Source organism: Vulpes lagopus, chromosome 2 (assembly GCF_018345385.1).
Source record: "Vulpes lagopus strain Blue_001 chromosome 2, ASM1834538v1, whole genome shotgun sequence".
NCBI classification, from domain to species: Eukaryota; Metazoa; Chordata; class Mammalia; order Carnivora; family Canidae; genus Vulpes; species Vulpes lagopus.
This window is the reverse complement of record NC_054825.1, coordinates 51,930,162-51,945,124: the sequence shown is the minus strand read 5'-3', so window position 1 is coordinate 51,945,124 and position 14,963 is coordinate 51,930,162. Positions and strand designations below refer to the sequence as shown.

General features: G+C 54.4%; 1 protein-coding gene across 3 annotated transcripts in view; it reads right to left on the bottom strand.

Moving 5' to 3' along the window:
• The window catches only part of IGDCC4 (immunoglobulin superfamily DCC subclass member 4), a 40,604-nt gene extending 28,454 nt beyond the window's left edge, over positions 1 to 12,150 (bottom strand). For 2 of the 3 annotated variants that reach the window (XM_041745441.1, XM_041745442.1), the window contains exons 1-3: positions 12,031 to 12,150; positions 2,302 to 2,649; positions 1,493 to 1,634 (exon numbers count right to left, since the gene is read on the bottom strand). In XM_041745441.1, coding sequence (XP_041601375.1) covers positions 1,493 to 1,634; positions 2,302 to 2,649; positions 12,031 to 12,100 — 560 coding nt within the window. In that variant the 5' untranslated portion in view covers positions 12,101 to 12,150. Of the gene's footprint in view, positions 1 to 1,492; positions 2,066 to 2,301; positions 2,650 to 12,030 lie in introns of those variants that run through there. The other variant, XM_041745443.1, reaches the window with a different exon arrangement.
• Positions 12,151 to 14,963: the final 2,813 nt, after the last annotated feature.

The window sequence follows — 14,963 nt, the reverse complement described above, 5'->3', positions numbered from 1 at the left end:
CTTGGTTCTCACTTAGCAACCCCCACATTTGGAAGGCACAGAAGTTAAAGCGTCAGCCAGCACTACAAAGGCTGGTCAGCACTTCCGGTGTCGCTCCCTAGAATGCTCACTCATGGGATGTTAACCGGGTTAACACAGCAAGAGAGGCTGTGGGCAGATGAGTCTAGGAAGTGCGGGGTTCAATGAGCTTAACAGGCTTTCCATACAGGGCTTCTCAGAGCCTTGTCAACTCCAAGGGGGGGATTTAGAGGCAGTTTTCCCAACGTTATTTGACCACAGAATACTTTTCCTCAAGAAGCACCTTTAGTGACTAATGTTCTACAAAGAACAGTGACCTAATCCAACGCTTTCATTTTTTTTCTTTTCCTTTAATTTTATACATGGGGAGGATGAAGCTGAGTGAGAAGTTGCTCTGTGAAGAGCAACAGGCTAAGCAATCATCCACATCAGCAGCTTGACTTCCTACCCTTCTTCCTCTGTTACAACTGTTGCAGGGATGTGCCCTGTCACTTTTCCACCCAGAAATTTCTTTCACTTCCACCCCTACGTAGATATGAGCAAAAGTCAGAGGAGCTGGGACAACTCAACACACTCAAGACAGAGTCTCAAGGCAGGAGACCTGGAAACCAGTGTTCTGAGCCCAAGGAGCCCTACGTCCCCAGGAGAGAAGGAGAGAGCAAGCTGGTAACTACAGCTAGAGAGCTGGGGAGGTGGGGAATGCTGGGAAAGGCCTTGGAGCTACATTTCCAAAGATGTAAGAATCCATAGGGCGACAATCCTGTTGTGATGCCAGCTTGAAGTCCACAGAAGCAAATGAGCCTCGTGCTTCCTGCTCGTGCTGCAGGTACATCTAGGCCTTCCCAGGAGGCCACAGAAGTCCTGGGTCTAGATTCTGCTTCTCTTTCACCCAAGAAACTCTTCCCTGGGATCACTCTACCTACCCACTACCTTGATGAAGAGGGAGCAGGTTAAAATGGGAAGGGTCTCCACAACCAACCCCCCACCCTATTTATCAGATCCTGCACCCCACGGGTTGGAATTGAGAGAGGAAAAAGGTTATGCATCCTGGGTAGCACCTCCAGAGGATCCCGGCAGAGAGAAAAGCCTCCCAGCAGTGTTTGTGCTCTTAAGGAACAAACTTCCTGCCACTGACTCACTGTGTGGCCTTGGAAGAAAGGTAGCTTCTCTCTGGCCCTTAGTCTCCTCAATAAGGCAAGTGATTGGACTAGATAAGCTCTGAAGGACTCTATCACTGCTCTCTATCCAAGCTCCATAGCTTAGTGGGAGGCATTCTTTGCAGGGAACAAAAAGTGCTTGCCCAGCTTCTCTTTGGGGCCTAAGTGAGCTGAGAGTCCACCCATGGTTGTTCCTACGTCAGTCTAGACAAATGGAGCCACCGTGACCCTCAGTATCCTGCTTCCAGAGCTCATCCCAGGGCCCTCTCTGACCCGCCCACTGGGACCCACTCCCCACTCCCCTATAGGACACTCACCGAGGCTCCTCAGCCACTGGTACCTGGTCCTTCTCCCAAGTAATGACGGGCGCTGGCAGCCCTTCAATGTGGCACTCGAACCGAGCAGTCCCATTCTCTTCCACCACCTGAGACTCCGGGTGTAGAGAGAAGCCTGCGAGTGCTGGGGGTGAGGTCGGTGAGACATGGGCAAGGACAGCAGAGGAGCACGGGAAAGAGAGGGGGCATAGACAGTGAAACACACATACACACATGCACATATGCACACGTGCACAGACACACAGAAGCACAGGGAGACAGAAGCACAGGCAGGGCAAGTCCCAGCCCACAGACAGTTGAAGAGGCAGCAGGGGGATGAGAAGTGGTGATTACTGGTCAGACACTGTGTCAGAATGAATTGCAATGCCCCCCCGCCAACATCACCATGATGGTCAGCCTGCAGTAAGAAGCACATTTCTTCTGGCCTAAAGTTATTTCATGAGGATCTGTGCCTCCTGAGAACCCCGAGGGGGTGAGCAGGGTGATGGGGCTTGACTCCAGGCAGTCCACCTGCTCCAGTGCCCCAGTCTCTTACCAGCCTTTCTGGCAGGCTTCCTGGGGGAGAACACAACTTAGACTCTCAAACTCAAAGGGGAACAAAAGAAGGAGGAAGAAAAGGAGAGGTGGGAAGAAGGTAGCCAGACCAGGAAGGGACCTATTGAGTGGGACAAGAGGCAGGGAAAGGGGAGTGGGCTTAAGAGACAGGCTTTGTGCAAGGAGGTAATGGGGATCCCACTTCCCATACCCCAGGCTTCCTGGGTCTCAGCTCAGCCCCCGATGCAGGCACTTACTGGCAAGCTTGACCACTGCAGCCTGGCTGGCCACTACTCCAAGGGGGCCGTGGGCCAGGCAGGAATAGCTGCCCTCAATGACTGCGACGGCCCCAGGGGCTCCCTCATCACTGTCCTCTGGTGGTGCTCGTGGCTGGGACAGCCACAGGGAGCCATTGGGTAGCAAGCGCAGGTGGTTGAGCTCTGGCAGGGCGCCTCCGTCCTTGCTCCACGTGATGCTGGTGGGGGGTCCAGCAGACCCCAGACTACAGTCCAGCACTGCAGCTTGCCCTGGACCCAGGATCACTTGCAGTGGCCCTGCACCACAGCTCAGCTCCACGGTGGTCTCCTGAGGCCACGGCAGCTCCCCTGCAGAGAGAGGTGGGACACCAGGGCCATCAGCGGGTATCTTCCCACCACCTCCCACAGCCTCCAGGTCCTGAGTCACCCACCGAGGGGCTAGGGCGGCTCACGGAAAGACAGGTCTCATGGAGAGACTGCTGTCTGGATCCTGGCTCTGCCCCTACCACGTGGGATCTTGGGCAATCTGCCGCTCTTCTCCATGCTCACCTTCCCTGGCTGCTCAGCTTCCTCATCCACCAAAAAACACCATTCATAGCAACAGTCTTCATAATAGGCAAAAAAGGAGAAACAACCCAAATGCCCATCGCTTGATGAATGGATAAATATCATACTCAGCCATCAAAAGAAATGAAGTACCAATACTGATACTTGCTCCATGGAGGAACTTGAAAAACTTTACGCCAAGTGAAAGAAGCCAATCACAAAATGCTACATATGATATGATCTCATGTCTGTGAAATGTCCAGAATAGGCAAATCCAGAGACGGAAAGTAGATTAATGGCTGCCAGGGGCTGGGGAGAGGCAAGAATGAGGAGCTATGGTGAAAGGATATGAGGTTTCCTTTGGGGGTGATAGGAATGTTCTGGAATTAGACAGTGGTGATGGTTGTGCAACTATGTGAGCATACTAAAAACCACTGATGTGTACACTGTAGATGGTGAATTCTGTGGTGTGTGAATTGTATCTCAATTAGAAAGGACACAGGAATTCCTTCCTCATAGTGCTGTTGTAAGCCAGGGGTAGGAAAGGAGTACTCCACCGTGTCTGGTCCAGCAGAGAATTGGCACTCGGTAATGTCATCCCTCATCCCTCCCTGGAACCTTACATACCATCTTGACCACTAGCACCCCACCTACTTCTGCTTGGTGACAGGAGGGGCTAAGCCTTCCTTTCTACAGCTCATTTTCCTGAGGTCACTCAGCATGCCAGAGCCTGTCTCCAGGGGCCCCAGAGGAACCTACAGCTCCAACACGGCCCCATGCCATAAAAGGGATGAGTAGGGGAAAAAGGAGGAAGGGGATGTCATCCCAGGGTTAAGGCAAAAAACTCACAAAGGCCAATGCTTATCACTTCAACCAACATTTCAACAAGGCCCAGTAACCATTACTCATAGGGAAGTGGTTGGCTCTCCCAGTTGTGTCTTCCAGAAGGTTGACTTGATGCCTCCTTGTACCATACAAGCTCAAGAGCCCAAGGTCCCTTCTCATTCTCCGGCCTGAGACTTTGCTTAAAGGTAGAATGGCGCATCTGACAGTGAACCACGGACAAAGGTGAGTATAATGGCACGTACCTACTACGAGGCAGGTCTGGGCAGGCAGCCACGGGAGGGCATGCAGAAAGCCAAATGGCTTGGGAATCAGGCAGCCCTCTCAGTTCCGGACCTGGCTCTGTCACAGTCTAGCTATGTGGCCTTGGGCCAGTCACTTCTCCTTCTGGACGTTAATTCACTCAAACGTAGCAGGTGATGTCTGGGATTCTATGATGTTAGGATGATTCAGTGAATAATCATACCTGGACATACCTACGCCTAAGCAAACATACAGAACATCATCTAGACACACACACACTGTAGACACGACCTTCCACACCTCAACGCATGCACCCCAGTTTCTGCCACCCTCATCAAAACTCGGACTTGATGAGGTCCCACACTTAGGACCCCTGTCTGTCCCCAGGCTCTCTTTCCAGCGCTTCTAAAGAAAAGTGAGACTGAACTGCAAAGAGAAGTCCCAGCTGGCTGAGATAAGGAGGCCAGGGCAGAGCCAGGGCTCTGACACTGCAGGGTGAAGGGTGGACAGGCCAACGGGCCGGCCAGAGCTGGACCCCACATTTCTTAATTCACCAGGAAGGCCCTGCTGGCACCTCCCTGCTGCTCAGCTCGGTTCAGCATTATGGATGGATGCGTGCAGGGAGAAGCCAGGCCTCGTCCTCACCCAGTGTCCATTCTGCCTGGGGAAACCCAACTGGCATTCACATCACCTCAGGCTCTTGGCTGTGGCAGGAAGAGCATTTAACCTTGGGGCAGAACAGAAGATCGAGTTTCCGGTCTTGCTGCTCCACCTACCAGCTGTGTGACAGGCCACTTAACCTCCCTGGGCCTTAGTTTCCACATCTGTAAAATGAGGATGATACTACCAAGCCTGCGAGGAGTAGGCAAGATGACACATGTCAGCACAGCAGCCATCAAGGGACTGCAGCTCATTGTTTAATGGTACTTCTTGAACTGTACAAATGTTTCGGCTTTTTTTTTTTTAATGAATTTTTTTTAACTGTACAAATGTTAATTACTGTTCTTAACAACCAGTCCCTTCCACCTCTGACGCCCTTGATTCTGTGATTCAAACTTAGGGTGGTGATGGGGGGAGGCCAGCCCGGGCTCTCAGCCCAGCAGCTTCCAATTGCCCGGTTCCAGCCGCTGAGCAGTCAGTTTGCGCTTCAGGGGAGAAAAGCCCCACATGACACGAATCCCTGAGCCCTCCGGCAGCCTCCCCGCCCCCCCAAAGCAGTCCAGGGCCTGGAAAATCCCCTGCCGCGCTGAACAAACAATGTGAACAGTTGGGGCCTGAGCAGCTGCTGGGTATGTCAGCAGCCTGGGCTCTGGCGGGCAGGACAGCAGCCAGAGAGGCCGGGCGGCTGGCTGGGGAGCCCGAAGGAGGCTCCGATTCCCTTCCTGAATATTCATGGATCAGCAGATGTCTGGCTTCCCCACCTCAGAGGAGCTCAGCACCCAACAAGGTAGAACAGGGCAGCCAACAGGGATGTAGATGTGCAAACAGGAGTCCCCCTGGAGAGGGCCGGGCAGCCCGTGGTGCTGGAAACATCAGCGAAGCTTGAGGTTCCTCATTGTATAGAAGTGGGGAAACTGAGACATAGAAAGGCTGGCGGGCGGTGTGTGTGTGTGTGGGGGGTCTCGTCTCTCTGGGAGACAGTCCTTTGACCTTTTAGGGATGAACCCAGCACTGAAGAGACAGTTGCTCTGGAGTAAGAGGGTTCTCGCTGCTTGGTGCCCAACTCAACTCTGTGCCCAGGACACACACCCACAGGGGCTCAGCTCAAGCTGAGAGATGGCCCTCAGATGGCTCTGTGAGATGGCCCTGCCTCCCTGGAGGGAAGTTTTTCTTTTTTTTTTTTTTTTTAAGATTTTATTTATTTATTTATAAGAGACACAGAGAGAGAGAAGCAGAGACACAGACAGAGGGAGAACCAGGCTCCCTGCGGGGAGCCCGATGTGGGACTCGATCCCAGGATCCTGGAATCATGACCTGAGCTGAAGGCAGCCGCTCAACCACTGAGCCACCCAGGTGCCCCCGGAGGGAAGTTTTTTGTTTCGGATCACAAAGCTACTTGGAGGTCCCTTAGCCATCCTTCCTCTTGCCTAGACGGATCACAAGGTATGGTGGGGGGACCAGACTTGGTCTGGAGTCAGGGTCCTGGGTCATTCACTCTATGTCCTTGGGCCAGCTACTTTTCTTCCTTTCAGCCTCAGCCTTCTTTCCTTCCAGCCTGAAAAGGAGAAGTCTCCACTCTTCTCATTGTCACCAAAATTCTCCCAGTAGCAGAAGAGAGTATACCCAGGAGGCTTGCTAACTGCCCCAAATGTTTTGATTTTTAAAACTTTGGCACATTTTGCATTCTGCTTCATTACACAGTAATGTTTCTTTTAACATAAACGTGGTTCCTACACACCAGACTTTTTCGTAAAGTGATACTCTGAGGCCTGGACCTTGTTTGTCCAGTGGCTTCATGGCCACCCCCAGCCCATGGCCATGGCTGACCCCCAAAGTCCTTCCCACAAGCAGTTCTCAGCTGTCCTTCTCAGGACTGGGGACACGATGGATTCTTGCTGCCCACCAGCTTGTCCTGGCAGGGGCTCCTCTGCCACCATTCCTTCACCTCAGGCTCCTTGGTGAGACCCTGTCAGACTCAGAGTTTCTGTGCTTGGGAGCCCTGAGGCTATCTCTCAATCTTTTCCGAACAGATTATTTTACCCACTTATAGGATAAATTAGATTTTATGAGGCCAATTAGAACCCAGAGAAAAAGGAGATTCGCTGCTGAGCCCCAGGGTTAGGTCAATGCTGTTTTGTGGGGTTCATGGGGCCTGGTGTAAGCCAGGGTTCCATTTTCCAGGGAACTCTCAGGAAAGGGGACAATGGGTGGGGAAGGGGAACCAAGCCTAGCTGTCTCCTGCATTAAGCCAACAACTCACCACAAACATCAATGCCTCATCACTTCTGAATTTCAGGCCCCAACGTATTTACAACTTGTTATCAATGTAGGGGCATTTCTCCATGACCCCATCAACACTCTTTTCCCAGAAGACCCAAGTCAGTGTCTTCCAGATCCCCTCCCCCCCCCCATGTTGGCTGTGCCTCCCTCACCACACACTAAGCCCCTCCCACCAACAGCTGGAAGGAGAGTTTGGGAACAGTTGCCTGGGACATAGGGAAGGCCACATAGTTCCCTTCATCTGTGATCCTGAGAGGCCCAGCCTCAGTGGACTTGACAGCAAAGCCACACTCAGCTCCTGCCTACCTCCTGATCCCATCTCTGCATCCCTCCAGCCCCACCAGGCCAAACCACTTTCTCTGAAAGCGCACTGCTGTTCCCTCTCCTTACAGTAGCTATGCCATCCCTGGGTCTGATTTAGTTGCCTCTCCTTTCTCTGCCCCGTAGGACCCTGAGCACCTTGGTCACTGCAAGGTTTTTTACACTCTTTTTTCCCCAATTAGGCAATGAGCTCAGAATCATGTCCTAGTCAGCTTTCTAAATCTCTGGTGTACTTGAAACAGCACTCGGTATACAGTAGGGGCTCCATAAATATTCCTTGAACACACAAGTGGACATGTGGAGACACAGCCCCTTATGCTTTTCCCAGCCTCAGTATCCTTATCTGTAAAAATTATGAGGACTCCCTAAGGGCTGGACATGATGGGAATAATATGTGTGGAAACTGCCTATATGGGAACTAGCAGACACTTAACAAAATGCTTAAAAAGCACAGAGAAAGAACAGCAAATTCACACTGAAAGAAACTCTACTTAGGGGCCCCTGGGTGGCTCAGTGGTTGAGCATCTGCCTTCAGCTCAGATTGTGATTGTGAGGTCCTGGGATCGAATCCTGCATCAGGCTCCCTGCAGGGAGCCTGCTTCTCCTTCTTCCTATGTCTCTGCCTCTCTGTGTCTATCATGAATAAATAAAATCTTAAAAAAAAGAAAGAAAGAAAGAAAGAAAAGAAAAGAAAAGAAAAGAAAAGAAAAGAAAAGAAAAGAAAAGCTCTGTACTTAAACATAACCAGGACTGGGGAGCTCACTACCTTACCTGTTCTCCTGCCATATGGCTCATATGATTCAAAATATCTTTCTCTTGGTCCACCTTTCTCTCCCTGTATGCTCTGATCACTTGCTGGAACTTTGTCCTTCAAACTATATGACAGGGTAATGAGCCTCTTATTGAACCAACCATCCAGAAGTCTTGGCTCTGCACCAGCTTACATGCTCAGGTCTGCATCTGAAAGACAGTTTACTGAGCCTCTGCTTTCCTGAGCTCACTGACCCCAAGGCCCCTCAAATCCAGAAGATGCCTCAGTCTCAGCAGTGAGGTAACTAACAGTCCAGTCAGCTCAGAAGACAAGGATTCTAATTCTCAGCATGTCAGGGCCAGAACATTATCTCTTTGATTTTCCTCCCCAGTCTCAGCTCCCATCACCCTCCTCCGGCCAGGCTAGGGCTGGCATCCTTCCCCATCAAAGCTGCTCTTTCTCCTCCTCCCCTCTCCCCACATCCCAGGGAGCTGGGAGCCCCCTAGCCCACCTGGCAATGACATCTGTTCTGCATCTGGAATTCTGTGTCAAGTCTGGTTGTTGTACCTCAGAAACAGTAGAGGCTGAACAGGAGTTAGGGGTGGGGAGGAGTAGAGAAGGGTGAATTCCAGAGCCCAGACTCAAGACACACCAAAGGAGGGAGGCCAAGCCCAAAGTTGGGAACTTCTTATGGGAGGGGAAGGGGGAGCAGAGAGACTGAACTTGGGTATTTGTATACCAGACCCAGGGAAAGTATGGCTCCCAGAACCAAGAGACTAGTTCCAGCCCCAGCTCAGTCCTTATCCATGCAACTTTGCAAAGTCACTCAGTTTTCTCATCTGGAAAATGGGTCCATGCTAAAATTATTCCTAGGGAGCTGGATGGGGGATGGGCTAAGTGGGTGAAGGATATTTATTTATTTATTTATTTATTTTTAAGATTTTATTTATTTATTCATGAGAGACACAGAGAGAGGCAGAGACATAAGCAGAGGGAGAAGCAGGCTCCATGCAGGAGTCCGATGTGGGACTTGATTCCAGAACTCCAGGATCACGTTCTTGAGCCGAAGGCAGATTGCCCAACCATGGAGCCACCCAGGCGTCCCTGGGTGTTATATATAAGTGATGAATCACTAAATTCTACATCTGTAACCAAATTTACCATATATGTTAATTAACTAGACTTTAAATAAAAATTCAAAAAATTATTTCTTCAGTGCTGACATTCAATGACACTCTAATTGTGAGATAGCTTAACTTGAAAGAAGTACCTTTAGGAGAAAAAAAAAGAACTGCTAATTTACACATAACCCGTGATGAACTGGGCCATGAAAGTACCTAAAAAAAATCAATGGAGATTTAGGTAACTTCTGGATAAGAGTCACTATTAAGAGAAACTTGGTTGATCTGGTTCCTACCCCCACCCCCAGGTCAGAGAGGGCCACCCCAACTGAAGGGAGGTGGGCTTCTGAGTCTCTGGGCTGGAGAGAGGTTGGGGTTGAGGGAGTTTCCTGGTGAGGAGGAAGCAGCTCTGATGTTCTTGGAGCCTTCCTGCTACTGACCTACCCTAAATTCTGGTTCGGTGGAGGTAAGAGGCCCACTTCTTGCACTGATGAAACCAGCTCTCCGCATTCTACCGCCACCCCCAAACAGGAATCCCATTCCTATAAGTCTCCCCAGTTCCCAGTCCCTGGCCGGAGCAGTGTTGGGGGATGTCCTGCATTCTTCCGTGCTGAGGTTGCTGAAGTGTCTATTATTCTGTACCTTCTCCTCCCTCCTCCCTGCAAACTCAGCCTATCCCCAGATCCTACTGATTCTACTTACTAAATATCTCTAGAAGCCAGCTACCCTGGCCACACCAACGGCCACTACATGCTTGTTGCCCACCATCCTCTTTTCTGGAATACTACAACAGCCTCCCAAGAAGCTGGAGCATCCTGCCTCCAGCCCAACCGGTTCTCCACGCTGGCTGCGGCTGCGGTGAGCTGATGCAAAGCTGATCTTAAAACTTGCCAAGGGCTCACTGGGGGTTTTCAGGCTAGAAAGCTCAGTGGGACTTATAAAGACCGTCAAGAGCCCAGCCCCCCTCCCCTTCAGCCTTCCCTCTACACTTCTTGGCCCCTGTCCCATCCCCCTCCAACCTCCCCTACTCTCACCCCTGTGCTCTAAACTCCAGCCGGAATTAGCTTCATTCAGTGGCCTAAACGAAGTCACCTCCGAGTGCCCATACCACTTTGAAAAACGTTGCTCATCATCACTCGCCTTCTTCGGGGCTAACTGACCCTCTGCATTGGGCTCTATTATTTGTCACTTCCCGCAGGATGCCTTTCCTGATCACCTGTCAGACTCCCCCCTCCCCACATCAGACTGCAAGGTCTGCACCAGAGACAAGGTCTGTCTCCTTATTTACTATATTCCAGGCACCAGGCACATGCTAATTAAAAAGGGTGCTCAGTAAATATTTGTTGAATGAATGAATGAATAAGTGACCTTGGTCCAGATCAGGATGGCCCATGAGAACTCTACAGGGCTGTCTCAAGGCCTGTTAGACTTTGGGGGACTGAGGGCCAGGAGCCTCCCTGCTTTAGCCATGCACACTGGCTGCCAGGGGAGCCCCAGCTGGGGCCCTGCCCCTGGAGAGCAGGGAGAGACCAGGTCGCCCACGCAAACCGAGCCCCTTGCAGGAGGCCCCACCCGTAAAGAATGACAGAGCCGGGTTCCCCGCCCTCACCCCCCTAGGCTGGGTGACCCCGAGCCCGTCCCTGGAGCTCTTGGAAGAGCCTAAGAGGGTAGCAGGCACAACTATTCCTTAATCCCCGGAGCTCGGGAGGACTGGGGCCTCTCCAGCCACTTCCCCGCCCCCTCCACCTGACACTTCCCGCGTCCCAAATCCGGGCAGGAGAGGGGCGTGTCTTTGTCCGGATTGAGGGGGTCCGAGCTTTGGCCGGCACTTTCCCACCCGCTCTTTGGGTTTCCTGGAGATGGGCCTGGGGCTGGCCGGAGGAGGCTCCTTCCCCGCTCCGCCGTCCTGCCTCCCTCCCACGTGGCCTGGCTCAGTCTCTCTGGAAAGCCGCAGCAGCTGGAGAGAAATCCCCCTCCCCACCCCCACCTCCAAGTCCCTCCCCGACTCGCCCCGGACACATCCTCAGCTCCCCCCTCGGCGGCGAAGGCGAGAACTAGGCGAACAAAGCGGGCAGCCCATCCCCCGCCCCAGCCCTGCCACCCCTTCCCCGAGGGCCGGGCCCCGACGCGCACAGCGGGCAGCGCCGGGCGCCGAGCACTGGGCGCCGAGCACCTCAGCCCCAGCTCCCTCTCCGGACCCGACGCCTGTCCTGCCCCCACGCGGCCCTGAGCGGGGCGGGGGGGCTGCGAGGAGGCCCCGCGGGCCCGGGCCGCGCTTCCCCGACCTGCCCCCGGCGCGGGGGGCGGGAGCGACACGCGTCCCAGCGCGGGGGCGAGGGCAGGACGAGTCCACGAAAGCAACTGGGTTCCTGCCCCCTCCCCCGGCCTCCGAGCCCCGGGCTGGGGGCGCGCCGGTGACCAGCGCCCGCCCCGGGGGCCACACCCACCGGGCAAAGTTGAGTGTGGTGTCGCCGCGACCCCCGGTCAATCCCGGGCCGCCCGCCCCGGGCAAGGACACTCCCCAGAAGCCAAGGCCAAATATTTAGCTCAGCCCCATAAACACCGTCACCACGACCCCGACGCCAGCGGAGGTGCCGACACACACACACGCACGCACACTCTCCCGCCGGGCACACGCGCGGGCGACCCGGAGCCGCACCGGGCCCGCGGCCGCGACACGCACTGCGGACACTCGGGCCGCACGAGCCGGGCCCCGCTCCGCGCGCTCAGGCTCCGGCTCCGCGAACCAGGGGCGCCCCCGCCGCGGCCAAGTCCGCGCGCCCCCGCCCCCGCCCCGGCCCGGCCCGGCCCGGCCCCGCCGCAGCTCGCGGGACCCCGCCGCACGCCCGCCCCGCCCGGCCCGCCCGCCCCGGCCCGCCCGCCCCGGCCCGCACCGGCCCGCACCGCCCGGGCCGCGCAGCCCCCCCGCCCCCTTACCGCGCGCCGCCGCCGCCGCCCCCTTACCGCGCGCCGCCAGCAGGCACAGGGTCAGCGCCACGAGCCCGCCGCCGCGGCCGGCGTCCCCCCGCGCCATGGGGCCCGCCCGCCCGGCCGCCGCCGCCGCCGCCGCCGCCGCCGCCGCCGCCGCCGCCGCCCCGCGCCTCGGCCGCCGCCGCCGGGGGAGGGCGCGCCGGGCGTCAGTGGCCCGGGGAGGCGCGGCGCCGCGGGCGGGGGCGCGGCCTCGGGGGCCCGGGCCCGAGCGGGGGCCGGCGCGGGGGCCGGGGCTGCCGCCGCCTCGCCCGCCCCTCCATCGCCATCTTGGGCGAGCGGCCGGGGCGGGCGGGGGCGCCGGGCGAGTGCGGCCGCCGGGCCCTCCGGGGACCCCCGGGCCCGCGCCCCGCGCCCCCCGCCTCGCGCGCCCCGGGGCGCCCCGGGCCCCAGCCGGGCCGCCCGCTCCGGGCTCCGTGTGTCTCTTGGACTCCCGGTCCCGGCGTCTCTTTCCGCCTCGGGGCGTCCGTTTCTCTTCCCTGTCGCTGCTCCAGGGTCTCCTCCCTCCCGGTTCCAGGCTCAGCGGAGGCAGAGTCAGGGTCCCTGTCCCGCGGGCCCGCCTTGCCGCGCGAGCCCAGCGCCCCCCGGCCCAGATCCCGGCCCGACTCCCGGGAAGCTGCTCCCCCGGCTGCAGCGGGAAGCTCGCTGGGGACAGGACGGTACCCTCCGCATCCCCATTTCCGCGGCCAGCCCAAGCTGCAGACGTCTCCCGGCCTCCTCCTGCTCCTGCAGTCATCAAGCCAGGCGAGCGCGCCCTACCCCAAGCCCTACCGCATTTAGACCTTCCACGACCCGGCGCGGGATAAGGAAAGTTGGATTGCGCCCATTGTACACACGGGGAACCTGAGGATGGAGGAGGTGAAGTGACTGCCCTAAGGACATGAGGCTAGGGAGCGGCAGATACAGGACCAGAACCCTGGTTTTCAGACTCGGAAGGTCTTTTCCCACTCATTTCTTCAATGATGCCTTTCCTGCCCTTGGCCAGACTGGTTTTCCCAATATCGCCCAAATGTTTCTTGTTCTAAAAGTAGGGATTCGACCTCAGGCTAGGATAGGGAGAGGACCTCAGATTAAATGACCTATATAAGTTCTCTTCCAAGCCCAAGATGTCATGATTTTTCATTCCTTAGGCCTCCGGTGTTCCCATGGCTTAGTCATTTTGTCTGTGTACCTCGTAGGTGTTTTACCCATTTGTTGCTAGTTATCCTTTTTTTTTTTTTAAAGAAAGATTTTGTTTATTTATTCTTCAGAGACACACAGAGAGAGAGGCAGAGACGTAGGCAGAGGGAAGAGAAGAGGTTCCATGCAGAGAGCCTGATGTGGGACTCCATTCTGAGATTCCAGGATCATGCCCTGAGCTGAAGGCAGATGCTCAACCACTGAGCCACCCAGGGTCCCTGTTGCTAGTTATTCTTAGTGATCACCTGTCCTTTGCAGATCTAACAGAGTCTGACTGTATATTCATTGTCAGGCCCATCAGTAGCACTTGACTTGGGTGAGCATCCCAAGCATCCAATTGCTTCTTTTAGTGGCCTGGCCACTAAGGCTTTAAATGACATTTTTTTTAAAGTTCTATTCTATAAATAAATAAATAAATAAATAAATAAATAAATAAATAAATTTCTATTCTCTCATGAAAAATCTGCACCAGGAACGCTTGGGTGGCTCAGCGGTTTAGCGCCTGCCTTCAGCCCAGGGCGTGATCCTGGAGACCCGGCATCAAGTCCCACATCGGGTTCCGTGCATGGAGCCTGCTTCTCCCTCTGCCTGTGACTCTGCCTCTCTCTCTCTGTGTGTCTCTCATGAATAAGTAAATAAAATCCTTCAAAAAAAGAAAAGAAAAGAAAAGAAAAATCTGCACCATACCACAGAAAAAGTCACTGCAGAATCTTTAATCCTTCTGTTGTCCAATCTCCAGCTCACTTTTGCCAGCACCAACACGGGTTCGTCTAGTCCCCCCGACTTTCTGCATTCTGTTCTTGCATTCTTTTTGGGTGTTCTTGATATCTTTTTCTTTGCATACAGGTCATGTCTTGGACATTGAGGTTTGGGTTCAGTTTTCTTTGTATAATCCAAGGGATCGTAAATCATGCCAAAGCCAGGTGTCTTGCCACCACCAAAACAGGTTCAGAATCCAAATACGAAGATGACATCTGGCGTGGTCTTGTACATTTTGGCTAGTTTTTTCCCGAATTTCTGCCTTTCCAGGGTGAGGAACATCAATGACTATTTGTTTCTGCTGAAGTACTCTGTTGGTCACGAACTTCCTGGTCCAGATTGTTACTGTGTGGTTCATGATGACGGCCGAACTTCAGGCAGCCAGGGAGGAAAAGAGCTTAAATGACATCTTTATGCTGAAGATGCCCAAATACATACTTTCAGTCTGGATCATCTCCCCTAAACCCCAGACTTATACATCCTGCCACCTGCTCAGTATTTCCATTGGCTTTCTAATAGGCATCTCAATGTGATATGTCCAAAACGGAGTCCCGATCTTCCCTGTTAAAATGGTGCCTCCCACGGTCTCCTTCTCAGGTCCTAGCAGTGCCATCCTTCCTGCTACCAGCTGATCTAAGTACTATCACCTCTCACCTGGGTCATTGCAGGAGTCCCCTTGTAGATCTCCTTTTCTCTGTCGTTGTGCCCTTCAGTCTCTTCCCAGTACAGCACAAGTCATCCTGTTAAGATGTGCACAAGATCATGTCACCTGTCTGCTCAAAACCCACCAATACCTTCCATTTCAGAGCAAAAGGCAAAGTCTTTCTTTAAAAAAAAAAAAAAACTGTTTATTTATTAGAGAGTGTAAGCATAAGCAGGGGGAGGGGCAGAGGGAGAGGGAAAGAGAGAGAGAGAATCTCCAGCAGACTCCCCCCTGAGGACTTGCCTTGCAGGGCTCGATCCCATGACCC